Source organism: Sinocyclocheilus anshuiensis, unplaced genomic scaffold (assembly GCF_001515605.1).
Source record: "Sinocyclocheilus anshuiensis isolate Anshui unplaced genomic scaffold, SAMN03320099.WGS_v1.1 scaffold930, whole genome shotgun sequence".
Lineage (NCBI taxonomy): Eukaryota > Metazoa > Chordata > Actinopteri > Cypriniformes > Cyprinidae > Sinocyclocheilus > Sinocyclocheilus anshuiensis.
This window is the reverse complement of record NW_015539900.1, coordinates 568,272-596,226: the sequence shown is the minus strand read 5'-3', so window position 1 is coordinate 596,226 and position 27,955 is coordinate 568,272. Positions and strand designations below refer to the sequence as shown.

General features: G+C 36.6%; 1 protein-coding gene across 10 annotated transcripts; it reads right to left on the bottom strand.

The window, feature by feature from the left end:
- LOC107686025 (uncharacterized) lies at positions 1-27,955 on the bottom strand. Of its 10 annotated transcripts, none has more exons than XM_016482828.1 (14): positions 27,907-27,955; positions 27,232-27,307; positions 25,456-25,504; positions 24,510-24,583; positions 23,972-24,149; positions 23,070-23,174; positions 14,986-15,103; positions 13,965-14,233; positions 12,072-12,320; positions 10,902-11,495; positions 6,314-6,496; positions 2,439-2,600; positions 501-535; positions 367-377 (listed from the first exon to the last, which is right to left on the bottom strand). In XM_016482828.1, exons 1-12 carry the CDS (start codon positions 27,929-27,931, stop codon positions 2,442-2,444), a joined length of 2,079 nt encoding a protein of 692 aa, XP_016338314.1. In that variant the 5' UTR covers positions 27,932-27,955; the 3' UTR covers positions 367-377; positions 501-535; positions 2,439-2,441. The 10 variants fall into 10 exon arrangements, with proteins under 10 accessions (XP_016338310.1, XP_016338315.1, XP_016338314.1 ...); XM_016482820.1 differs by lacking the exon at positions 27,907-27,955 and adding an exon at positions 27,437-27,882; XM_016482827.1 differs by lacking the exons at positions 27,232-27,307; positions 27,907-27,955 and adding exons at positions 25,879-25,954; positions 26,554-26,611.

The window sequence follows — 27,955 nt, the reverse complement described above, 5'->3', positions numbered from 1 at the left end:
ATAATACATCGGTAAGAGTGACTGTATAAAAGTATCAATATATCAAAGAACAAACAAATTCAAGGGTTTCTTGCTAAATGACATGAACAGCCACGCAGGAACATGCAAGCAGTGTAGGTATTTAATGGAAACCAAGGAGCAAAATGCCAAACCACTGTCTTCAACAATCACAAAAAAGGCAAATATTGCATCATAACAAAAACGTTGCCAAACCTGTGAGAACACTGAATATTTTCTACTCTGCATTTTGTTGGATAAGGCTTGATTTCCAAGAGATAAGGCTTGATTTCCAAGAGGTTCAGTGGTTTAGTCTTACTATGAAGTTGACATGGGTTTGAGCAGTAATAGACTCTGTTCTCAGGCCAAAACTGAAGGGTCTATAACAGCCGAGACAAAAAGGGAAAAAAAGAGGGCTTAAGCATCATGGTATATGGTACCCAATAACACAAACAAATATGAATGAAACAGTAACATGCTGGGAAACTATGGCGTCTACTTACATGAAAGCGCTGCGTTGGTTTCCCCTGACAGCCACCTGTGTCAAAAGAAGGTTATAAAGGTCAGATCAAAGGTATGACCCCTGAGGGACACTCATTAAAAAGTAATGATGGCGGGCTGGCGCCAATTATCATGTTCCAGTAGCGTTCTTGGTCCATTTTTATAGGGTGACAGTGGGCCTGCTGCCTGTCAGGGTCAGCGGTGTTTTTGTAATACTTGTGACATCATAAAACCGCCAGCTCATTAGAGGCTACTGAGAAGCAATGTTGCATGTAATAACCGCTCGCTTTAACATTCCAGGTAGCTGTTTGGTCACTGCAGGACGCTGTGGGTGGTATAGATCCTAACGTTTAGCAAATACTTGGAAATGACTTTTGTGTAGATCCCATCCTGTTACCACGGATGTTGCTAAATGAATCCCACACTGATTGTTTCATTGATCATCAACAGTGAATTCAATCAAGTGAATGCTAAAAACATAGGCTACTCCAAAACCCCAAAACAAAGGAGAATGAATGCAAAGCTAGACTACCGTTCAAAAGTTTAGGGTTAGTTTTTTTTTTTTTTTTTTTTAAGAAATTAATACTTTTATTCAGCAAGGATGCATAAAATTGATTAAAAGTGACAATAAAGACATTTATAATGCTGCAAAAGATTTCTATTTCACATAAATGCTAATGCTATTAATGCTAAATATTTTTTTTTCTACTAATCAAAGAATCCTGAAGAAAATGTAACATGATTTCCACAAAAATATTAAGTAGCACAACTGTCTTCAACATTGATAACATGAAGAAATATTACTTGAGCACCAAATCAGCATATTAAAATGATTTGATCATGCCATCCCAGGAACAAATGAGAAAATATAGTTTTAATTCATATATTATTAATATATAATAAAATGTATCAAAATAGAAAAGTTATTTTAAACTGTAATATTTCACAATATTACTGTTTGCACAGAATTTTTGATCAAACAGACTTAAAAAAAAAATCTCAGTGACCCCAAACTTCTGAACAGTAGTGTATATTTTGCTGTACCTTTGGTAAAAAATGGCTAAAAAAAACAATAAAAATAATAATTTTTCATTCAAATTTGTGTATGAATTATACCACATACTGTATATGCATGGTAATTTAAATCATATTAGATGTTACCTTTTGATTGGAGAAGGTTTTTCAAAAGTGCCATTATCACTTGCTTTAATAATTTGATAGAAATATCTTTAAAATTTAATTATGAGTAATTTAATCTCTAAAAGAAGGTTTTACAATAAGAATTCAAAAGGAAAACAAATACTGTTTTTTGACCAGGTTAATAACTGACATAAAAAATGGCTTAATTCATTGTTTTAAATTAATCCATCAAATATCCACATCCATAAAACTTACAGCACAGCAAATCGTCCCTCTTGACCTTTCTGTGTTCAGCTTTACCTAGAGCTCAACAAGTCGACGAAGGCTGCCCTCTAGTGGACTTTTATAAAATTATAACCTTATGCAGCCTTAGGAAGTGCATATTCAGATTTCAAAGATATGCCTTCATATCTCACCAAGACTATTCCACTCACAAAATGATGAGACAAATGAAAAGAGTGTTAAGAACACAAATAATAGGATTAACATCTTATGCAATAATAACACAATGATAATAAGTGATAATGTAATTTCTACTTTTCTCCAGAACTTATTTCATTATCATTGTTTTGTTATTACACTGTTATTACATTAGCATTTAGTATATCAGCTAACCAAATATAATGCGCTGTGACAGCCACAGGAAAAAGGGCTAAATTGTTTAATCTGAAAGAAAGAAAACACACCCACTCACACACACTGAGCAAAACACATTAAAAAGCTGTGATTCAGCTGACTGCCGTGCAAGCGTTGCTCAAGGCAGTGCTATGATGCCTCTGTGTCAGCGAGTGAACAATCACCTCTCACTCTCTGTGCAGTAATGCACAACATGACAGCCGAACGCCTCTCAACCCCGTCAAGCCTTTAGATCCGCGCACACCAGGGATAGAGTCATACTGTGCAGACAGGCACATCAACAGACCAGGCAACAGCAGGTGATTGGCTGCAGTCAGGATAGGGAACTATGGGGGAATACTTCATCCTCAGAGCTTCCTACTTCCTGCTCAGCCATCCGACAGGCTTGTGCATTACAAGTAATTACATATCAATGCCAAAAATACACTCTGTGGCACGCTCTCAAAACAGATAAAGTAGACATCAGTAATGAAAACTAGAAGAGAAGATGAAACATACTGTTAGGTCAAACATGATTAACTTTCTTTCTAAAAATGTATTATTGTTTATTATTGTATTATTGTATCAGATAGTGTTTCTGTGTCTCTCTAATTAACGTTAGTCTCACTTGTGGCCACATTTCTCACCTCTTCCTCAAAGTATTTCTCAAAGTAAATGTCTTTTTTACTGTTTTTGTGTTGCTGTAACTTCATTTAGCTTTCTCATATGATAATTGTAATAATTATCATGGATTTATTTATGAATCAACAGTAATTTTAATTTATTTTTTACATTTATTTAATATTTTAAATATTTTAAATATTTGTTTTTTATTTTAATATTATATTAATATTGTATAGTCTACTGATCAAAAGTTGGAGGTCAGTAAGATTTTTTGTATCACAGTTTCCACAAAAATATTAAAATATTAAGCAACACAACTGTTTTTTAACACTAAAAATAAAATTTTCTTGAGCAGCAAGTAAGCAAATTAGAATGATTTCTGAAGGATCATGACACTACGGCTGCTAAAAACTCAGTATCGCCATTAAGCATTAGAAACTTCTTTCTTTTCATCTTACTAAAACCCTAATATGTTATTAAACTACTGTAGAAATCCATTGAGCACACTGTACTTATATTCCTAATCCTTACAGCCTCGTTTTCATTTGTCAAAAATTATACATGCCGCCTGCCCTGACTGCTGCCTAATGTTAAAGGTGCAGTAGGAGATCTTGGAAAAAGCTAACTTTAGCCTGATAGCACTGAACTCGTCCCACCCTCCCTGCAATCGCCGTCCAAACAAAGACACGCCCCCGAATGCATATATGCTCACAGACCACAACAGAGACAACATTACTACAATAGGCTACATCATTTCCACAAAAATATTAAAATATTAAGCAACACAACTGTTTTTTAACACTAAAAATAAAATTTTCTTGAGCAGCAAGTAAGCAAATTAGAATGATTTCTGAAGGATCATGACACTACGGCTGCTAAAAACTCAGTATCGCCATTAAGCATTAGAAACTTCTTTCTTTTCATCTTACTAAAACCCTAATATGTTATTAAACTACTGTAGAAATCCATTGAGCACACTGTACTTATATTCCTAATCCTTACAGCCTCGTTTTCATTTGTCAAAAATTATACATGCCGCCTGCCCTGACTGCTGCCTAATGTTAAAGGTGCAGTAGGAGATCTTGGAAAATGCTAACTTTAGCCTGATAGCACTGAAAGCGAACGTCCCACCCTCCCTGCAATCGCCATCCAAAGCCACGCCCCCTGAATGCTTTTACGCTCACAGACCAGAACACCAGAGACAACATTACAATAGGCTACATCAGCGGTTCCCAATTCCAATCCTCGCGCCCTCCTGCTCTGCACATTTCATATGTATCTCTTATCACGTGCGACGTTTGTTCTATTCGAACGTAAGTGCCCTGGGAAGTGTACATCACCGGATATTCCGCCATGATTCCAGTTCGAAGCGAGCGAATGTATGTTCCATACAAAGGGCATTAAAGTGTGCGAGACGTAAATTCAAATAGTATTTACAGAGGTATATTATGTCACACTTCAAACTTCCCTAGTAAGTTTCGTCTGTGTGTGAAGACGCTGCGCAGCGCAAATCCGTGAATGAATGTTCCGAAGTGAAGTAAATTTCAACGGATTTCCCCGGTTGGAATTGGGAACCACTTGGCTACATCATGTGTCATTCTTTATAGTACAGTTAGTAAAAGTACGACAATACCAGGAAGGAAGATCGGGTTGTTGATGTTTGCCATTCTCGCTCTGTCTGCTCAGCATGCGTGAACGCGCTGATGACGTCTCCTGTCTGTGCAAACAGGGTGCGCAGAGGTATGCTAATACATACGTTGACAGGCAGGTAGGAAAGCCAATTAAAACGCTCGGACCGAGCGTTTTGATTGGACGAACATTTCTTGGTCCTACGCATTCCACAGAATATATAAATACAGATAAATACATTTAGACCACTTAACTTAATGATTGCTATCGGGATGTGAAGAGACTTTCAACCAGCATAACAAAAAATGTTTCTGAAGACAATCACATATTGCACCTTTAACAAACTGAACCTACAGTTTTACTAAATTACATAAACTAAGATATAGAGATGGAAGAGCATTTATATCCAGCGACCATACTGTACTTTTGATGACATCACCGGAACCATTTTAGCAGATATTTCAAACAATGAGAAATCGAAGATGTTTCCAAGAAGACAAACCCCAAAGGCAGAAGAATGCAGTGCCAATCTTGTGAAACTGCCTGCTCGTTTTATTTCAAACGTCTGCACCAGGACAGCGTGTCATTAACCGCACTAACTTTCACAAAGGGGTTAAGCTGTTTCACAGTAAATTGCACTGATCGTATCAGCTTTCCAGGGTGAGTAGACGGGCCTGACAGTGAGTGGTGGAGTTGGGAGGGGGGCGGGGATTTGACCTACCTGAATGGGTCTTACTGACATCAGCAGGTTTTTCAGATGGACCCCAGCGGTTGATGAAGAAAGCCCTTCAACTGACACCAGGTCTGCAGCCTTGCCCGTTCTCTCCCCCCTCTTCCCGCTCTACTGCTCGTCTGTTTGCCTGGCACCAAGTGGGCACTGCCCATCTGGCCCTCTCCGACTCTACCTCACCCCTGAACAACAACCTGCAGCGAGCGCCAGGCGCACACCGAGACGACCAATTTAGTTTGCCCTTCTGGCGTCTGCTGATGTTTCAATACGGACGAGATGCCACAAGGTTTTTTGACTCTATTGACTAACAAAAGAACAGACCTTTGTGAGGGTAGACGCCATATTTAATGTTACACTAATGGAAACAAGGCTGTAAGGGACGGACATAGAGTCTGGTCAATGGATCTTATAGACCTTAATCAGAGTAGAATTCTACGCTGATAAAAACATAGCTGTGAGGTATAGATTTACAGTCTTTATAATGAGATACGCTGTATAAAGGTCCTAGAACACATTTTTAAAACTCAAAATTTTCAACGTTTTTGAAAGTTTTTTTTGAAAGATTCGTTAGCTGAACATTTGTTAACACTATAATCCATGAACACACAATCCAAAAAAAAAAACTTCAATGCCATCAAATTAAATATGGCATCTATCCAGACAGAGGATGCTGTAACATTTACCACTGCTCTGCAAAATTTCGTGGGCGAAACACACTAGCCTAATTTCAGTAAGAATACATGCGATCAGTTTTGCATGAGTGAAAAAGTTCCCCAAACAGATTTCTCTCATGTTCAGGTTGATCAAGAAAATTTGATGCATTGGCCAACAGAAAGTTGCTTGGTTTGACAGTGACTTCGGTACTTCATAAATCGCTACACTATTGAATATGTATCCTTTTGTTGTCCATGAAATGTCACTGAAATAGTTGATGTGAGGTTTAAACTCCCAGATATGCAATTAACAAGTTCCATAGGTAAACTGAACAGAAATATGGACAATAAATTATAAGGATTAAAGAATATAGTGGAGCACTCGCCCACATTCCCAACATGATAAGGACAGAGACACAATTACCTCATCCTGGGGCTGGTTTGGGCCGGATCCCCTTCCCTGTTTGGGACAGTTTAACTTGAGACTCTGTTGCAGAAATGAAGGTGATGATGAATCAGGCATTCTGAAGGTGACAATTCTGGGCTTCGTTTTAGTCACTGTGTTAGTCTCTTCGCTCATCTGTGGTGTGAGATCACAACTCACACTCTGTAGCAAAAAAACAAACAAAAAAAACAACAACAACAACAGCAACAACAACAAAAACAGAAATGTTAAAAAAAAGGAAAGGAACAGTTATAACTTAAGTCTTGATTCATTATTATAGTATGGAAAAAAATACTATGTAAGTCAATGGCTACCAGCAAGTGTTTGGCTCAAAATATCTTCTTTTGTGTTAAGGTTTGGAGCACCACGAGGGTAAATCATGTCAAAATTTTAATTTTTGGGCAAACTATCCCTTTAATATGAATCTTTTCCCCTCTTATTAAGTTATTTTCCATCCCCAATGGTGGCATGCAGGTCTAAGGATGAACTTGAGCTCTCAGTGTATTTTCAGTCCACTTCCATGTGTCTTCCTGACCTTCCCATGCTGCATCTACCTTCCTGTTGTCCTGCCGAGAGTGTCCCACCTCAGAGCTTAATGAACATAAACAAATCAGGAGTCCCCGTGACTCTCTCTGCTTCTCTCTCGGCTGGCTGGGGCTCAATGTCACACCTGACCACTACACTGCTGTGAAAGCAGTGGGCATCCCCAGGCCTACATTCAAAACAACTGGCCTACAGTGATGTACAACAATGGCACTCCCACAGACTATGTTATGATGTTAGACAACATCACAGCATTTCCTTCAGGAGAACAGACCTGAACATAATTGATTTTTCCCACATGGTCTATGGGACAGTATGTGTTGTATGTATTAGGATTAGAGTTGTCAACACAATGCAATTAATTTATTATTTAACATAAAACAAAAACACCATAAAAATGCAAATAATTCAAGATTCAAGTGAAGTTACACATTTAAGTTTTCGCTAGACCACAGTAAACTACTACTACTGCCAAACAACGCCTACTGAGAGCAGCGGATACAGAATGTGCCCCATTTAAAAACAGATAGAGTGATCGAGTACACATTTAAAAACAGATAGAGTGCAACAGAAAGGTCTTGAGAGCTGAACTATTTTTACATTTACATTACATTTAGTCATTTAGTAGACGCTTTCATCCTAAGCAACTTACAAATGAGGACAATGGAAGCAATAAAATCAACAAAAGAGCAATGATATGCAAGTGCTATGACTAGTCTCCGTTAGCTTAACGCAGTACACGTAGCAAGTTTAAAAAAAAAATTATATAATAAATAAAAAGAAAACGGATAGAATAGAAAAAGAATAGAGCAAGCTAGTGTTAGAGACCTTTTTTGCTTTTGTTAATTGTATAATAAATAAAAAGAAAACGGATAGAATAGAAAAAGAATAGAGCAAGCTAGTGTTAGAGACCTTTTTTGCTTTTGTTAATTGTATAATAAATAAAAAGAAAACAAATAGATAGAACACAAAAAGATTAGAAAAGCTAGTGTTAGTTTTTTTTTTTCCAAGAAAACAAGCAGTAAATGAATAGAGTGCAAGTCTAAAAGGGACAAGTTTTTTTATTTAAGTATTTTTAACTATTAACTTCAACTTATCTTCCAGTATAATATAATGTTTTTGTAGTTGTTTATTTGGGAGGCAAATCTTTTATAATATTGATACATGTGATTAATTTGATTACTTAATCGGCCTCTCATGCAAATAATTTGATTACAAAATTGTACCTATTTGACATTCTTAATTAGTACAATCCCATTCCATAGTTTGTAGTCAGCAACATTATTTGTGTTTCTGAAAATCTTTAATGCTCACCAAGGTGAGTAAAAACAGTAATATTGTGTGAATTTTAATATATTTCAATAAGTAATTTATTCCTGTGATGGCAAAGCTGAATTTGCAGCAACAATTACGCCAGTCTTCCGTGTTACATGATCCTTCAGAAATCTTTTTTTGTGGTAATCAATGATTTGGTGCTGACGAAACATTTTTAATTATTATCAGTGTTGAACAGTTGTGCTGCTTAATGTTTTTGTGGAAACTGTTCGTGGAATACATTTCTGTCAGGATTCTTTGAGCACTTATTTGAAACAGTAACCTTTTGCAACATTATAAAATGTATTTACTGTCACTTTTGATCAATTTAATGCCTCCTTGCTGAATAAAAGTACAAAAAAAAAATCCTACTGAAACTTTCCAACAGTAGTTTATGTGTTAGACTAATTAGAATGCAAAACAGTTTAAGTATGTTAGCACCACCAAATGGTGTGGAGTTGCAATAGCCGCATATGAACCAAAGATAAAACTTGTTGCCATAATGTTTGTACCCAGTGTGAATCCATACAATTACAAATGCATACTTTCTAGTCAAAATCTTTGATGCTTTCAGTGGGATGAATTAACAGATGAAACCCCTTTTGCGCAAAGTCAAGGCATTTAGTAGTTATCCAAGTATGAAGTTCCATTGTATGGAGATTTAAATCCAATTTGGTTTACTGCCCTGGATTCATGTTTTGAAGTGTGAATGCGTCTTTAGACCATATTATGCTATAAACATGTCCCAAGGACATCCCAAATCAAAGCAGCATGATCGGATGCAGTGAAACAGTGCTATCTGTATTCCGCTGCTCTCAGCACAGTGTAAAGTGATTAATCCCCCTCCATAGAAATCACAGCCCTCCATTACACCAATCACACACTAAGCAGTATTATCCCGGGGTGACAACACTTGACAAATTCCCCGCTCGCCCTCACTCCTGCTTTGTGTTCCCTGTTGGCACGCCTGCTATTATTCCTGATGAAAAATTAATTTCCCTTATCTGTGGCTAAGCTCTTCAATCCAAATCCGCCATACTAGCAACTCTTTATTTACAGGTATTAAGAGAACACGCCCACACACACACACATTCTTGCCTGCAAACACACACCAAAGATTAATTATACGTCTTCGGGGGGTGACATCCAATTCTGAACACCTGAAAGATACTTGATACTTGAGAGAGGGAGAGAGATAACATTGTCAGCGTGGATGAGACTGACAGCGGAACAATGTCCCTGGGTAGCATCTTGCTGATCTGTCTTTCAGCAGGCCTGCACCACTCTGTCAAATGCAACCTCATCGATTTGACTGTCTGCAGACATTTCTCCGCAAAGACCCCCCCCCACAACCTCTATTAAGACTGACACCCTGTTATCTTCATCGGCCCGCAAAGCTCGCGTGCCTCTCATCTCAGGATGGGTTATGGAGAGGAAAGAAGGGAGAGAAAGGGCGGCTACACAGGAAAGACTGAGATGAAAGGAGAATGTTGTGTGATGTTGCATGGGGAAGATGGAATACATAAATGGGTGGTGAATTATGGGCTTGTTTTGAAAGGAGAAATCATAGAAAGGAAATCTTTTACCTTGATATCTAATCATGTACATATTGCTCTCACTTATATATGCAATACTATATGTACTGTACATACAATCTATATTGTGGAAACAGCACCAATAGGCAATATGTTGTAATGATAAAAATATGCCAGAGGTAACATGAAATATATTTCCAAAAAAATAGTGATCAAGCTATTGTTTGTTTGACCAATGGAAGAGGAGGATATTATATTATATTCTATATTCATATAATTTTATTTATTAATTCAGTTTGGAAAATTATACATGTCATTAATGTAAATGTTTGCATTTTAAAATGTTGTATGCAAAAATTTATAATTGTAATAATTAACTCTAAATAACAGCCATTCATGCTTACATTATAGAAATCCTTGACACATAGCAATAAGTTAAATAATAATTATATTAATAATATGAATTATGAATACCTTATTACATTTTTATAATAATAATACAACAATAGTAGTAGAAATAATAATAGTATTACAAAAATGTGCATTATGAATGTTTGAATAATAATAATAATAGCAATAATAATAAATTATTATTATTATTATTATTAGAACATTTATGTAACATAATTATTTATGTTATAGTTTAATGCTTATTTAGTTGGTAACACTACAATAAGGTGTCATTTGTTAACATTAATGTATTAACTAACTAATAATGAACAATACATTTATTACATTATTTATTAATCTTTGATAATGTTAGTTAATATAAATACAGTCGTTCAAGTTAGTTCACAGTGCATTAACTAATGTTAACAAACACACCTTGTGATTTGAATAATGCATTAGTAAATGCTGAAATTAACATTAAGATCAATAAATGCTGTAGAAGCACTGATCATTCTTAGTTCATGTTAACTAATAATATTAACTAATGAACCTTATTGTAAAGTGTTACCATTTAGTTACTATTGTGTCACTAGCGCAGAAACAAAACAATATTTAAAAATCAGTTCTGCATAACAGTTTTGTAACAGCTAATAATAAAGCAAATATCTGTAAATCTCTAATTATGTCACACCACGTGTGATTAGTTTTTTGTTGGTAGAGATTTTGACTAATTAATTCCCAAATAATAATTATAGCTGGTATTCCTGGGAAAGGACAGTACTTACAACTGGGCTGAGGTGTTTGACCACTCTAATTTTGGTGGGAACAGGCCTGTCAGAAGTTCTCGGCTCACACTTCCTCTTGCGTCCTCGCCAGACTTCATCTATACTGTACAGTTGGTTCATCTGATCTGGGACTTGCTCCATTCCCTGTAACACCACCCTGTCTGTGCCCCTCTGATGAGGCTGATTATGCTGCAGCCCTGCTGCACGGCCTGATGGATTCCCTTGTGTCGGTGGAGCTTGTTGCCATGGTGGCTGAAGTGGGGGTACTACAACCTGGTACTGGTGCTGGTGCTGCTCTGAAGGCAAGGGCTGGATTTCTGGATGGCGCTCCAGGACGAGACAGTGAGGGGGATTATGAAAGGGCTGCTGGTGTGTAACCTTCCGAGGGCAAGAACCCAAGACACACGGCTGTGTCTGTTGATTTTGGTTGTTGTTCCAGTGTCCGGTGGAACTATCAATTTGGAATCGCTCCTGCCACAGATGCTTCTTGTTTGCAGCCCGTCTAGATCTCATCCGTTCCTTCTGTTTGATAACCTGCTCCCTCAGTCGCATCTGCTCCCGCAGCCTCTCCATGTAGAACACCTCCTCTTCACACTGAGGATAACAAAACTGATAATAAACAATTCAATGATATAATCACAGCAAGCTTGGACATTTATTAGTACGTAATTTCTTTTATAATGAACACTTCATTAAAAAGAAAATCACTAAAAGTTCTTGTGTTCTATTATTGCTCAAGGCGCAGACATTCTGCTAAATATAATTAAAGCTTTTTTTTATACAAAAATCCTTGCTGATATCGGCAAATGTCTGCTGTCTGAATATGACTGGAGGAGGAGAATGCAGATAGTAGCCGGACTGATTGATTTTCAGAGCTAGGCTTTGAAACAGCCCTGACAGTGGCTATTGATTTCCTCCTGACTGCATTGTTAGAGGTAATAATTGGTCTAATGAACAGCTTTCACACAGACTGCCTGACCTTGAGCATGGGGTGAAAGGCTCTATTACCACACACTTTCATATCAAAGTCCAGAGAAAATGAGAGAGCCACTACAAAGCCTTCAAATGTATCGACTCAAAAACTGTGAAATGATGCTAAACAGTACAACACAGCTAACATAAAGTTTTTTAATTTAATCAAGTTGTGACTGTCACAGACATCACACTGACCTCTTTGTTGTTTGTCATGTTTAGTGGCTTTGCGGGAAGTTTTTGAGTAACTGGAGGAGTTTGGGGCTGCACCTTGACCTTCTGACCCACATTTCTTCCCACCATCCCTGGCGCTGGTGGAGTTTTGGCAGATATCTTAGACTTGGCACTTGCTGGCTGCCTTGCAGCAATGGGCATCCCCCTGGCAACAGCCATTGGCTTGGCACTGTGCACCATCCTGGCAACAGCTCTTACCAGCACAGCAGGTTTCTGAGTGGGATGGAGGCTGTTATTAGAAATGGATACGTGCTGCAGTTGGTAATAAGAGATCAGCCATGCTAAGAGGCCACTAAAGCTTGCTGGATTAAAGAAAGTTATATAAAGTTACATTATTTTACATGTAGTGAAACACTAAGTGAAGAAATGGAAAGAGGATCTTTACCAAAAAAAATTTAAATTCCACCATTCCACCAATTTGAGGTTAAGATGCATTAAATTAATCAAAATTGGCAGTAAAGACATCTAGAAAGATTTCTATTTCAAATAAATGATGTTCTTTTGAACTTTCTATTTATCAAAAATATCCTGAAAAACGTCTCATAGATTCCACAAAGTTACTAAGTAGTACAACTGTTTTCAAGATTGATAATAATAAGAACTGTATCTTGAACACCAAGTCAGCATAAAAGAAAGATACAGTCTTCAGTGCCACAAATGATCATGTAACATTGAAGACTGGAGTAATGGCTGATAAAAATGTAGGTTTCCCATCACACGAATAAATTAATTTACAAATAAAAATGTATTTTTTATCAAATTGGTGATCGTAAATTGTTTTATTAAAAAACAAATAAAAAAAGAAAAAATCTTACTGTCCCCAAACTTTTGAACAGTAGTGTAAATTGCAAGAAAAAAAAATAGTACTAATTTTCAAAATCTCAATTTACCAATCTTGATAGTTCAGTCAGCTTTAAAAAGTCTCAATACGTCTAAATAAAAGCTAAACTAAATGGGTTGCAGCTTAACCAATGAAATTCCCTGCCACACGTGGTGAAGGCAGATTGGCACTGTGATTTGCTCTGTGTTTGGTGATGTGGGCAATCAGGAGGGGGCCTGTTAAGAGTTGGCAGCCAGTGATTTTCTTTGATTGACAGACAGAGGAAGAGTCTAAGTCAAAGGCCACTGTGCTTAATAAATAAAGCAATTTGTGCTAGGAAAAGAAAATATCACATAAACAAGGTCACCTCCACAACTCAATTGTGTATAAATGTGCAAATATAAATAAAAAACATAAATAATACTCAGATTATATTAGAAGTGCGTGTATAGATCCATTTAAAAAAAAGGAAAAGCATAATCTAATGACCTTGATGGTGAAATAATTCAGCCTACTGAAACCAAAGTGGGAACAAAGTAATTGCCCAAAACTGCCTTTAAACACTAGAGGGCAGCGTAGCCTGTGGGTCCATCTGTCCATGAGAACAAACGGGCCTACTATAAATCATCCGATTACTACTATGAAGTGCATTGAGTTATTTAGAGTAGACATTAAATGTTTTTACATCATGGTATTTTTTTTTTTTTTTTATTTGTGTCAAAAAACTGATTTAAACTAATGCTGTCCATACGTGCAACAGTGTAATAAGTAAAAGCAATGTGAATCACTTGGCTACAGGTTCAACAAATAAAATAGCTTATAAACAGGGCAAACAGGCACTTGCTACTTAATTTGGGGAAGTACACTAAACCTAAAGATAAGGTAAGTGATCTGAAGAGGATTTATGAAAGTAAAATTCCTTGAGCATCAGAAGATGTTAACAGCCTTCATAAGGCACACATTAACCAATCAAATCACAATTTGCAGAGTCGTCTCATGGACAGGAGCGGCCATTATGCTACGTCCTTGAAAATCACCTGTGCCTGTGGTCCAGAGGGAGCAGTAAAGGAGCAGCCAGACTGAGCTGATGGATGTTTCTGGAGAGGCTTTTGCCCATGGTGGGGAGTCCCAGGCTTTGACAGATCCGTGGGCCCCTGCAAAGCTAGACTGGGCCTCCAGGGGTCACTCTCATTTCCTGGAGGCTGAATGGAGCCCATGGGAGTAGGTCCAGCAAGGAGCGGATTAGTGTCCAAGACTGAAGCAGAGTGTTGTTGATCAAACATATGCTGTCCTGGGAACACTGGCTCTTTGAAGGAGGGGTGAAACAAAGACAAAAAAAGAGGGGAAGTGAACATGCGGGTGCCATATTGCCATATTTCCGCTGATCTAATGTGACATCTCTACTTCTGTTTGCACCTTGGGTGTCTGACTGCATACAGCAGGTGCTGAGGATAGAGCAAAGGTCAAAAAGGCAAATGGCCATTTCTGTGTAAATCAAAACACTGTAAATTAATTTATCTAATTCACATTGAAAGTATCTTATGCTCACCAAGAATGCATTTATTTGATCAAAATGTATTGTGAAATACTACAATTTAAAATAGCTGTTTTCAATTTTAATATATTTTTAAATGTAATTTATATCTGTGATAGCAAAGCTGAATTTTCAGTCTTCAGTGTCATATGATCATTTAGAAACATTTCTTATTATTGTCAACGATGACAGTTCTGCTGCTTTTATGTAAAAGCTCAAAAGAACAACACTTATTTGAAACAGAGATCTTACAAATGTCATTTTGTCACCTTTTATGTGTCCTTCCTAAATAAATATATTAATTTACTAAAAAAAGGACTACCAACACCAAACCTTTGAACAGTAGTGTATGTATTTAGGTTACAAGGTTCTAACTGTAGAGTAGCATGGTAACAGATGGTTTGGTTAGAGAAAAAAAAAGAGAGTATGCATCTAAACATACACCTTCCGAGACCGGATGTGTTTGCAGCGTTGTTTGCTCAACCGTCTGGAGCACTGTATGCAGTTGGGATATGTGGTCTCACCAGGACTGCGGGAGGGTCCAGTGAGGGTTTCCTCTGGGGCAGGTTGTCCCCTGCAGGAGCGTGTGAGATGATGCCCAGAGGGCTGAGGAGAGAGACCCTCTCGCAACTCAGATCCACCCTATTCCAGACAAGCACCAACAAATGAACACCAAGGAAAAACACATATGCTGGCATTTCATTCAAATAAACAATGTAAAAATAAAAAATAAAAAAAATGCCATAGTAATACATCATCTTCTATAGTCCTCTGCCATGTACTTTAAAAATAAAGAAAAATTATTCTGCAGTTTTACATTTTATCACCTTTTGAAGCAAATTAACATGAAAATAAAGGATAAAATACAAATTTATTTTTAAATATAATATTTAAAAATACAACAAATAAATATAATAGAGAAAAATTTGAAAAAATATTTTTTTTAATTTTTAAATACTATATATATACTACTGTTCAAAAAATTTTGGTTCGGTAAGGTTCTTTTTTTTAAATGAATAATTTTATTCAGCAAGGATGCATTAACTGATCAATGGAGGCTGTAAAGACTTTTATAAAATGTTACAAAAGATTTCTATTTAAATGAATGCTGTTCTTTTGAATTTTCTATTCATCAAAGAATCCTGAAAAATTTATCATGGTTTCCAGAAAAATATTAAGCAGCACAACTGTTGTCAAAAGGTTTTTGATGCGCAAATAGCCTCAAAAAAATAAAAAAGCATATTAGAATGATTTACAAAGGATCATGTGTCACTGAAGACTGGAATAATGCCTGCTGATAATTCAGCTTTGCCATCACAGGAATAAACTCCATTTTAATATATACTAAAATGGAAAACAGTTATTTTAAATATAAATCGAATAATATTTTACAATATTTTTTACATCATTTATTGTATTTTTGATTAAATAAATGCAGCCTTGGTGACCATAAGAGACTTCTTTTGAAAACATTTTAAAAAACGTAACTCCGAACTTTTGCTATATATATTTCATTTTTAACATGATTATACAATGATTGTCTGCTTATTCTCACATATTAGCAGAGATTTCAAGTGTTTCAAAGCGGAAACTTTGCTGGCACTCTGGCCATTATGATCACGCACATCTGCCATAATTGCACAGAGCTTTTCGGGGGGCGCACGATAACAATCCACTAATCCATTCAAAGAAAAGCTAACCACCCCGATTTCACCTTTATCCTCTTAAATATCCATCTCGGTTCTCAAATAAGCCCTTTTTCACTGTACTTCACGTACGAAATGCCACCCTTACCCCTGTTAATTACCTGATGCTATCACTCCTAATCTACATTCTAAACCAGAATTGATTACTCCTTTTTTTTTTGTGTGCGAATGAGATTCAAGCCAAGTCATCCTAAACAGAAAGTTAATCAGTGGCTCTATGCAACAGACTGTGGTTCAGAAATATCTGGCCATTGTGCACTTAATCAGTTCTCCACTCAAAAGGTCAGTTCCAGCCCCCCAGTAGGGTTTAATTAAAAGCACTACACAAAAGCAAAAGCCGTTTGTATGAATTTGATAACCAAGAATGCTCTTTCAATGGCTAATCCTGCATTTACAGAGAGAGAGGGATGGAGCAGAAGGGAGAGGGAGAGATTGAGGCTGCCGAAGCTCTCCAGGGTTGGAGCCAGGTGTGGATTGCACCGCATTCAATAACGGAGATGATTTAGAGGACAATGGGAGGATGTTTCATTAGAATCATGCTCTGCCTGTTGTCTTCCACTCTCAGTATTAGAATTGCCAGTGAAACTGCACCGACAGAGGGGGAAGACGGTCACGCCACTGGGCCTCTTTCCTGGAGGAACGCTGCTGTTGTGGAATCAGAAAGTCATAAGAGGGATGTTTATATTCAGTGCACTCGAAATTAAAAACTGCTGTAGGGCTACTGCTGAAGAAGGTCAAACGAGGGCAAAATTATTCACTTAAAATTAATTTCTGAGTCGTCTACATAATTCATTGCGGGATAGGTAACTTATTAATCACCTAAATATTACAATATGATCAAAATCAAAATAGAGCTGAATACAAAGTGCATCATTTTCTAAAACGCACCTCTATCAGTCAAATGACCTGGATTATTTGTGATGCGTTTTTAACAAGACAGCAGTCTGATGTTTTTCTTTTCACAAAGAGCCATTTAAGCGACTTCTGACATCACGGAATTAAAAACTTGCGGGCAATCCACTGATCCATAGCAAAGAGCCTTTATCTGCCTCACTCACTATCAGAGCTGTCATTCAGCCAGTGCAAACAAACAGCAGCCAACCCATTCTCTACCGCAATTAATGGAATTAATGAGATCTTTCACTGGAGGCAATTCATCCATTTCAATTCAATAGAAAACTCAATGCAGTTGTAAAATGAAGTTTAAAATGATAGACAGGATTAATATTTAAACACCTTTCTTCACAGAAAATATTCTGTACGCACACACACACACACACACCACAGATGGGACCCTGCATGTACGATTAGTGTGTGATTGTATGATAATGGTATGATAATCGTGATTAATCAGATGCCCACTGGCAAATGGAAGTTTCCGGGGGGCATTTTGTCACCTGCATTCTAAACGGCATCATACCAAGCCTTGGCTCAACAACACTGCTGATTGGCTTAGGCTGAGCTGCTCTCTGAAGTGCTGCACTCGATTGAGATTCACATTTGAGAGCGGAAAAATACACATCACATCCTGGGCATCCAGAGCACATGAACATAAACGGCTTGGAAAAAATTTGGTGAAGAACAGAGACGTGTGCTTGGTCAAACGCCCAGACCTTGCGGCCAGAAACGGACAATTTTCTCCTTCTTTTCTCCATGATCTGCCTGTGTAATCATGTAAAATGTGCCCATACAGATTTACGAAGGCATTTTAAAAAAGGCAACAACCAATTTTTGTGGAAAGTAGAGAGTTGATCGATTACTACAAAAAAGATTGAACTTCACATACGCCATCAGGTTAAATGATAAATACTAATTTCTAGACCTCTAATGTGTAAAGCAGAACTAATTTAAGGTAAAGATATTTAGGAATGATATTTTGATGTATTATAATGAATATGACTTCGATTGAATAGAAATGTTGATGCTGGGGCATATGTACCGAGCCCGTGACCTCACATCCTATTGAGCATTAAGTCCCCCTCCTCCCTTGAAATGAAATAAACATGTGCCTAAAGCCCATATCAAACCTTTCCAGTTGCACAAGGACTACTATCAATGTTTACAGATTCAACTCAAACAGTGTTTAGCAAGGGCACTAATGATTAATAGCAGTAGAAATCATATACACACAGCCGCGTCTGTGAACACACACACACACACACACACACACACACACACACACTGAGCGAGCAGCTGCTACTCCCTTGGATGCTCAAGGGATCCACAGCAGGCCAGGCCTGGCTTTGTGTAGACATCAAGGGCAATGCAATAGAAAGGATAACACCTATTTGACACTTAATTCTGTACAGACACCTTAACATCCTTTAAAGACAGGAAATGGAACTATTCCAATAAAAAATAATTTAACTAATTTATGTATTTTTGAAATTCTATTATTATTATTATTATTATTGTTATTATTATTATCAACAACATATAATAATTATAAGTATTAAAATACTATAATTTATAATAATAATAATAAAGCAATTTACTAATTTAAATTATTTACTTATAATTATAGTTATTATTATTATTATTATTATTATTGTTAATAAAATACCAGCATTCATTGCATTTTATTATTATTAATAATAATAAATAATATTAATGTATACTGTATTCTGGAAATTGTATTATTAACAACAATAATAATATAATGTAAATTCTTAAATATTATTAATGTTATTATTACTATTGTTATTTGAATATTTGGAATTGTGTATCTGGAAATTAATCATTATAAACAACAAATTATTATTATTATTATTATTATTATTATTATCGATAACAATAAGAAATTCCAGCATACATCATATTTAAATGATTGAATGAATGGTTGAATGAATGAATGAATGAATGAATGAAAGAATGAATAAATAAATATATAAATACAATTTCTAAATAAAATTTCTAAATATATATTTTTTTTAATTCTATAAATGTTCAAACGAAACATCTAAACAAAAATCTAAACCCACAGCAATTTGAATTTATCAACTCATTATTCCATTCACAGCAATAACAGCTTGATGAAATGAAAGTAAATTTGCGAAGCCCTCAGGCAGAAAGTGGCTGCAGGCCTGAGCCTGACCTTGCCGAGAGAGGGCTCCTCTGGTTCTGGGAAGGTGCCGATTAGCTCGAAGTGTTGTGGGGGCTCAGAAGGAGAGAGAGCTAGGGTGCGACTCAGGACTCTGGAGGGTTTGGTCTGTGGGTGGATCGTACTTGCCTAAGGGGTGCGACAAGAGCGAAAAGGCCACGTTTGATCACAACATTTAATGATACTGTATACCTGTAACAATAGGGTCAGAACTATATGATGTTCTACGTTGAGAGATGACTTTATCAAATGTGATATAATTTGAATAAAGCCGGGCAATTCGGCACTTTACTCCAACGATGCCAGCAGACAATGGGGCTGCCACTCGAGCTGCAGAGGGAGGAAGGAGGGGCTGTGATACCTCTCCTCCGCCTGTCTGTGTCTATTAATGCCATGATCACAGATTAGCGTGAATTCAGGATAGAAAGAGGCAGGGGCTGAGGGGAACATGGGAACAGAGACAGAGAGGTGAAGAAAGGGATAGACAAAGAGAGGGCACTAACACTTAAAACTAAACAATTTCCTCCAGTGTGAGTAGCCACTTGACTAATTTTTACAGTCAAATACAAATGTTTCAGAGGAGAACTGCGCAAAAGCCAATAAAATAAACGGAGAATAGATTTATCTAATATTATTTTGTCATTCATTATATTTTATATTCCATAACTTTCCATTACTTAACATTTCATAAATCAAAGAAAAATAAAACTACTACAAAAAATAATAAAAAACTCATGTTTATTAAAAAATTTATTTAGAATACATTTTACATGAGGGAAATTTAGAGATAAACATTTAGCTGTCCATTTAACATGCTTGATGTTAACATATATAGCTATAACATCAAGACACTACAGGGGATGAAGACATCCGCAACTCCAGTCAGCTTCTTGCAGATGACATAATGCTAATGCGAAGCTATGCATAATTTACACTCACTCTACTCGCTCTCGACATGTTAAATGAGCAGTTTCAGCCAATCCTACATCAGCAACGATTCATTCATCCTTCGTCATGGAGTCAAGAGGAAGAGAGGTTTCTCTTCATCATCAATTAAACAATCAGAGGGACGCGTTCATAAGAATACTGCAGCGCTATCAGGATGTACAACCTCTGTCTTTTGCATTAATTAAATATGGTTTTGGGCTTTACAGTAATCGCCCAATGCAAAAGATGTTTTTACCACAAGAGAGATGCTAAATCCAAAGCAAAACACAAAGCTAATTTCGCATGATTGACTCAAAGTGGAAAACTGCCAAGTTATTTTGCATAATCCAAATATCAACACCAGTAGGAGGAGCGATTACCCTTGATAATTGAAATAATTCCATAAAGCAAACTCACAGATCTCACATACTCACATGACAAAAGGACAAAAACCTTCCTGAAATCTATTCTGCTCATACAGACACACATTCATGCAGCTCCTCATAAAAATCCACAATTGCATTAAAGTTAATACATGCTAATAGTTGGCAGGATAAGCATTTTATGTTTAATAAATTCATAAATTCCCACAGAGTGCTGGTCTGCTGGGGCTGGGGGTGTGTTGATTATGTTAGGATGGAGTGTCTATCAATCCCCAATACTCTTGTCTGTCTATTAACTGCAAGGTCTTTCAATCCAAAGCAGAAGATCCCTGTTTACCATAGCAGCCCTGCTTCAATTCCCTTTGGTTCCACACTGCACTATTCTCAAACCACAAAACACAAAGTGGAAATTATATAATATATCCTGAAGTGCCCTAGAATGCTCAACAGATCAGCTTGTTAATAGCTGCTGTAAAATAAACTGTGACAAAACTGCACAAGAACTGAAGAAGACCAGCACTAAAAACTTAAGCCAGTGTCGCACTAATGGTCAGTGATGGCGGTTGTGAAATCTATACATCAAGCATCATATCGAATCCTCCATTTTAACCTGTCTACCTCTCAACAGGCTATGAATCAGCAATTATTTCCTTCACACTATGTGTCACAATCAATTTCACTGCTCTGCGTAACAGAATGGTTTCGGGTGACATCCCCAATCAGTAGGTAGGGAGCACATCCTTTCAATGGAAATAGGGTGCTGCACAGGGTCATAACTTCTGACAAAATGCAAATTACATTTGTAACATAAACTGAAATGTCAATTGAGCTTTGCTAGGGCTGCTCCTTAGGTTTTTATACTTGGAAATTTATAATGCATGGTGTGCGCTGGATCAAGAGTTGAATGGTGTGAGCAAAATTGTGGTTTCAGAGCCGTTTCATTTTCTGTTTCCTACACTTGAAAGCAGTCAAGGCTATTTTCTTTTTATCACTTCTCAAATGTGAACACTATGAGTATTGTAAAATGTTTGCCAACAAAGCACTCTAACAGAAAAAAAAAAATACTATTTAAGTCCTGAACATTTATGTACATATCATCAGTAAACAACATGATTTTCCTATGGATTAGCTTCCTCTGTAAAGCTACAGTAGCACATGACCAAGCATAAAAAAACTGCTGAATAGGCTCCAGAGCTGAATGTCAACTTGCATATCAAAACTGAGAAATGACCAGAGCGCCAATGGGAATCCCAGCCCCCACAAACGCCACCCCTTCTAGAACTAAAAAAAACAAAAAACAGGAAAAAGCCCTCTGTCCCTCATGTGTCTCTACTCCTGACACAAACAATGCGACTCAGTGCCACAAACAGAGGCTAATACTGTGAGCACAGAGATGTAAACCTAACAGCAAACACCATCTGTACTGCAGGTGTATGATTGTGTTTACAGTCTAGACTCTAGACTAACAGACTCTTGCCATTAAATAGAGGTAGGTCGAAGGTCACAAAAAGATCTAATTAACTGCAATTAAAGTTATCAGCATCTATTTAAATTGAATGGTTAGGCTGGCAGATAAGAACTCGGATACTAAGTTCCAATTATCAATATGAATTCCCATCTCAAAATTAATATTATCTGAATATATTGTTTTCTATCTTAATATATTTTAGTATGTAATTTTTTCCTTCGATTGCAAAGCTGAATTTTCAGCAGCCATTACCAGTCTTTAGTGTCACATAACCCTTCAAAAATCATTCATATGCTGATTTTAAAGAAACATTTATTATTATCAATATTAAAAACAGTTGTGCTGCTAAATATTTTTGTGGAAACCACAATACATTTTTTCAGGATTCTCTGATGAATAGAAAGGTTTAAAAGGGCCGCATTTAGAGTTTTGAAACTCTCTTTTGTAACAATGTAAAAGTCTTTACTTTCGCTTTTGATCAATTTAAAGGGCCATTGTGGTGCCAGGATGACGCAGAGGAGAAGAATTGTTAAATAAAGTCATTATTTTTGTTTTCTTTGCACACAAAAATATTCTCGTAGCGTCATAAAATTACGGTTGAACCACTGATGTCACACGAACCATTTTAACAATGTCCTTCCTTACTACATTTCTGTGCCTTGATCGTGGTAGTACCCTTGCTGTCTATGGAGGGTCAGAAAGCTCTCGGATTTCGTCAAAAATATCTTAATTTGTGTTCCGAAGATGAACAAAGGTCTTATGGGTTTGGAACGACATGAGGGTGAGTTAATGACAGAATTTTTTATTTTTGTGTGAACTATCTAACTTTAATGCATCCTTGCTAAATAAAAGCATACACTTCTTTAAAAATAATTTTAAAAATCTAACTGGCACCAAATTTTGGAACAGTAGTGTATACTAAATACATTAATTTTTTTTCTCAACAAATTATCAATTTTAGAAACACTAGGCCTATGTACAATAAATGCACCTCCTCTTCCAAAATACCAAGACAATACAATACCTCTCTTGACTCCTGCATGGGTAAACTGGACACCACTTTAATACCATCCTTAACATCCATCTTTATGTCAGCCTGCTGATGGTCACTGTAGTCAGCAACTTCCTGCTAAATACACATTGCAGCATTTCATAGCAGGTTTTATTGATCCATCATCTAAACATCTAATCAGCTGACATTTGGATAAAGCTGTCCCTTTATCTGCTTAACATATTCAATAGCATTGAGTATTGGATTATTCAGTCTGGCTTATCCAGTGACAGCTTATTTGACCCCAGTTTGTATTGCTCTCAATCACTTATGAAAAGGCTGAGTCTCTATCTAACAACGAAAGACCAGCCTTTATTCAGCAATGTCTTAGATGTCCTTGAAATAATGATACATTGACTTCACAACACATATCACACCATTATTAGGGATAATCTCTTTCCCTGGTGGACAGGAAAACAAGAGAGGAGCATCAGTTATGTCCTCCATATTTAAGGCACACAGATATCTTTTAAAGGGTCAATAATCTTTTCACCTACACAGGCGTTATCAGATTTGGTTTACGCTTTGATAGAAGCCTATGCATTATCTGAGGCTGATAATTGGCGGGGAGTCTCTCCTACAACACAAAGAGTTCTTTTCCGCAGGGATGCAGGCCTCAAGGTCAGAGCTCAATTCTGCCATGGAGACAACAGGGGGGCATTACCTTCCACCAAACAAGCTGTCAGCACTAACTTTGTCAGGGCACAGACAAATAAACTGCTAGAGAGTGATAATAGATCTAATTTCGCCTCCCTGTCACTCCCACCCTCAAGGGAGCCAATTCCAAGGCACTGAAAGCTTAAGGAGTGAAGAAAAGAAAAAAAAATCAAACGACAAAACCAATGCTATCTAAAGAGATAAAGGGGTAAACTCACTTGAAATTCATCTCCAGAAGGAGCATTGATTTCGATGTCTAAAACTTCACCAGGGTCCACCTCCACCTCTTCTTTAGGACATCTGGCTTGGTCTTCAGCAAGGTGTGGAGTTTCACAAACAAGGTAAGGCTTTGCAATCGCCTGCAGTTTTGGTTTAGGAATGCTTTCATTGTGACATCTGAAACAAAACACATCCTGTCAAATGCAAATATAATTGTGTTCAAATGCAAATATAATTGGGCTCAAAACAGCCACAATCAAGGAACCAACTGATACCCATTTAAAGTAGTATAAAGATTATTGGCCAAGTCAGAGCATCAGTATTCTCCAAGCAGAGCTATAATTCTTGTTTGGAAATTTGAGCAAGATAAGGGCATTTTGAAACAACATTCCCATTATGTGCAATGTGCTTCGGCGGTGTTTGCTCTAAGCAGAGCTTACTTGAAACAAAGGCTCTGGGGGGCATCAAAAATCAACCTTTATCTAACAGTTCACCTATAGACCAGGCTGCTACAGAAAGAGGAAAAGTTCACCCTACCTCATAGTTTCGTTCTCATCATCGCTACGTAAAAGGTCATCATTCAGTTCTTCATCTGATGTGTCCAATAGATCCTGAGAAATACACCCTCAATTTAAGCTCTTTTCAACCAAGACTTTAATGAGTCATTCATTGGAGAATTGATCTTTGCTGATATAGTATAACACAGATTCATGTGAACGAGAACCAATCCACCTTCTACACTAATGTTTATTTCATTATATTGGTTTACCAGTCAATATTGTGGTAATATTTTACATCTATAAATATTAAAAGACTTTTTTGTCAGACTGCAGTTGCCTGATTCAAATAACCCGAAATGAATGCTTATTGGTATTTTTAAATAAATCAATCATACATCTGTTGAATAGTATGCTCAGCTCTTAAATAATCTGAAGGATATTTGTAAAGCCTAGCAAAAAGATGAAGAGATTCAGCTCCCAAAAAGTAGAAAATAAATATTGATGCATTGGTAAATCTTCTGCTTTCAATGACGAGCTAGAACTAGGACAATTTAGCTAGTCTTCTCAGTTATTAAAGCAAAGTGAAGACTTTATAGTTCCTCTCATGTAAAATCTGGTCAATCCTCAAGAGACCTCAAACCTGCCACAGTTAAAGCTATTTCTAGTAGTAAGGTCCTTTTATCTGCAGAACACCTTGTATTTGTGCCGTAGGACACATTTAGCAGATAATATACCATTAACTAAAAAAAAAATAGGACAGCTGGCCCTGTGAAGAAACCACCTGTCACAATCCTGAGGCAGAACGTGACACCATCACCTGAGACCTGGCATCTTAACAGATATTTACTGCTGTTTATCAGCATATCATACTGTGCACTGAGAATGCAATCACTTCACATGATCTTCAAGACAAGATTCAGAGATCTAGGTGCAAGACAGCAGATGAAAATATGCAGTGTTCTGGATATACTGGATATACTCACTTGTTTGGATGTCAGCCAGTCATCCACCAGAACATCTTCCTCTAAATCACTTTATAAAGGAAAGAACATAAAGCATTGCATGCCCAAGACCACCTGGTCATTTAGAAGCATACTGATTTTCATATTCACAGAAAGAAAAGAACTTTACTTAAAAAGCCCAATTAAACAATGTGAAAGTTATATAGAGATCAAATGTGCGCATGCTTAACCAAAATGACATTATTTATATAGCCTCATAAAGGCCATATACCTATATTTAGTACTGTGTACCTCATATGTCTATATGGCAAATACAATGAATAGATAGAAATATAGTCTTATTCTTTATTTCTGGATAGTTATTACATTGTTTTTACAGCTTAAATAGCATACGTCTATTAGGGAAGACCCATTTATCCCAGAATACGTTCAGAGCAGCATTACCTGTTCATATCTTGATCTTGATACTTTCCTCTGAAAACCCTCTCTCTGCCAGGCTTGTCATAAACCACATTGTTCTCTGTGAATAGAATAAACCACGTTTTGTTTGTGTATGGATTATACTGTGTGGTAAAATTAAGGTGTTTGCAGCATTTAGTGCACACCAAGAGTTGCTGTAATTATTATTAGTTCATTAATTTAAATGTACCAGAGCAAGTGCAGTGCCGCAATACTAATAATGACTTTCTACACAAATTATTCTGTCTATTTCTCAAAGAAATAAGCCACAATTGCTCAAGAAACATGCAATATTGGCACCAGTAAAACGCTGTTACATGCGTCACACGATTCACAACAGATTTTTCGCAGCGCATGCGCAGTACACTATGAAAATTGCTTCGTCTTTTGACGTACAGCTTTCTAATGCAAATACCGTTATCGTTCCTGTTAATGTTGTGAATTTTACACTTTATATTATATTAGCGTCAATTAGGGCAAAGTGCAGCCACGCTGGAGAAATACATGTTTTAGGCGTTATCTTAGATATAGGTCAGGTGTCTCCAAACTGTTCGGTTTTTCACATAGTAAGTTCGCAATGTGCTGAATAACGAAATAAACAAACAAATAATGCAGAAAACATCAAATTAACTTCAAGGAAGTGCAACGTTCAGCACTCACGTGACTTAGGAGCAACGTGAACCATCTCCTGACGTAATGCTATCCTGATACGACAAAAACCTTGCACGGTAATAATGTAGTGTAGAACAGTTTGCCTATATATATATATATATATATATATAATTTGTTCGTAGCATAGCAGTTTTCATAACACAAAATAAGAGGTATAAAGTTTTAAAAATAATTTATTTATTTTACAAACAATTAATTGAAGTCATGGCTCAAAAGGAATCTATTATTTTGTTAAACATTTGTTTTGTCATAAAGTTAAGCACTTTTCAATTATACCTCTTCCTCTAAATCACTTTATAAAGGAAAGAACATAAAGCATTGCATGCCCAAGACCACCTGGTCATTTAGAAGCATACTGATTTTCATATTCACAGAAAGAAAAGAACTTTACTTAAAAAGCCCAATTAAACAATGTGAAAGTTATATAGAGATCAAATGTGCGCATGCTTAACCAAAATGACATTATTTATATAGCCTCATAAAGGCCATATACCTATATTTAGTACTGTGTACCTCATATGTCTATATGGCAAATACAATGAATAGATAGAAATATAGTCTTATTCTTTATTTCTGGATAGTTATTACATTGTTTTTACAGCTTAAATAGCATACGTCTATTAGGGAAGACCCATTTATCCCAGAATACGTTCAGAGCAGCATTACCTGTTCATATCTTGATCTTGATACTTTCCTCTGAAAACCCTCTCTCTGCCAGGCTTGTCATAAACCACATTGTTCTCTGTGAATAGAATAAACCACGTTTTGTTTGTGTATGGATTATACTGTGTGGTAAAATTAAGGTGTTTGCAGCATTTAGTGCACACCAAGAGTTGCTGTAATTATTATTAGTTCATTAATTTAAATGTACCAGAGCAAGTGCAGTGCCGCAATACTAATAATGACTTTCTACACAAATTATTCTGTCTATTTCTCAAAGAAATAAGCCACAATTGCTCAAGAAACATGCAATATTGGCACCAGTAAAACGCTGTTACATGCGTCACACGATTCACAACAGATTTTTCGCAGCGCATGCGCAGTACACTATGAAAATTGCTTCGTCTTTTGACGTACAGCTTTCTAATGCAAATACCGTTATCGTTCCTGTTAATGTTGTGAATTTTACACTTTATATTATATTAGCGTCAATTAGGGCAAAGTGCAGCCACGCTGGAGAAATACATGTTTTAGGCGTTATCTTAGATATAGGTCAGGTGTCTCCAAACTGTTCGGTTTTTCACATAGTAAGTTCGCAATGTGCTGAATAACGAAATAAACAAACAAATAATGCAGAAAACATCAAATTAACTTCAAGGAAGTGCAACGTTCAGCACTCACGTGACTTAGGAGCAACGTGAACCATCTCCTGACGTAATGCTATCCTGAT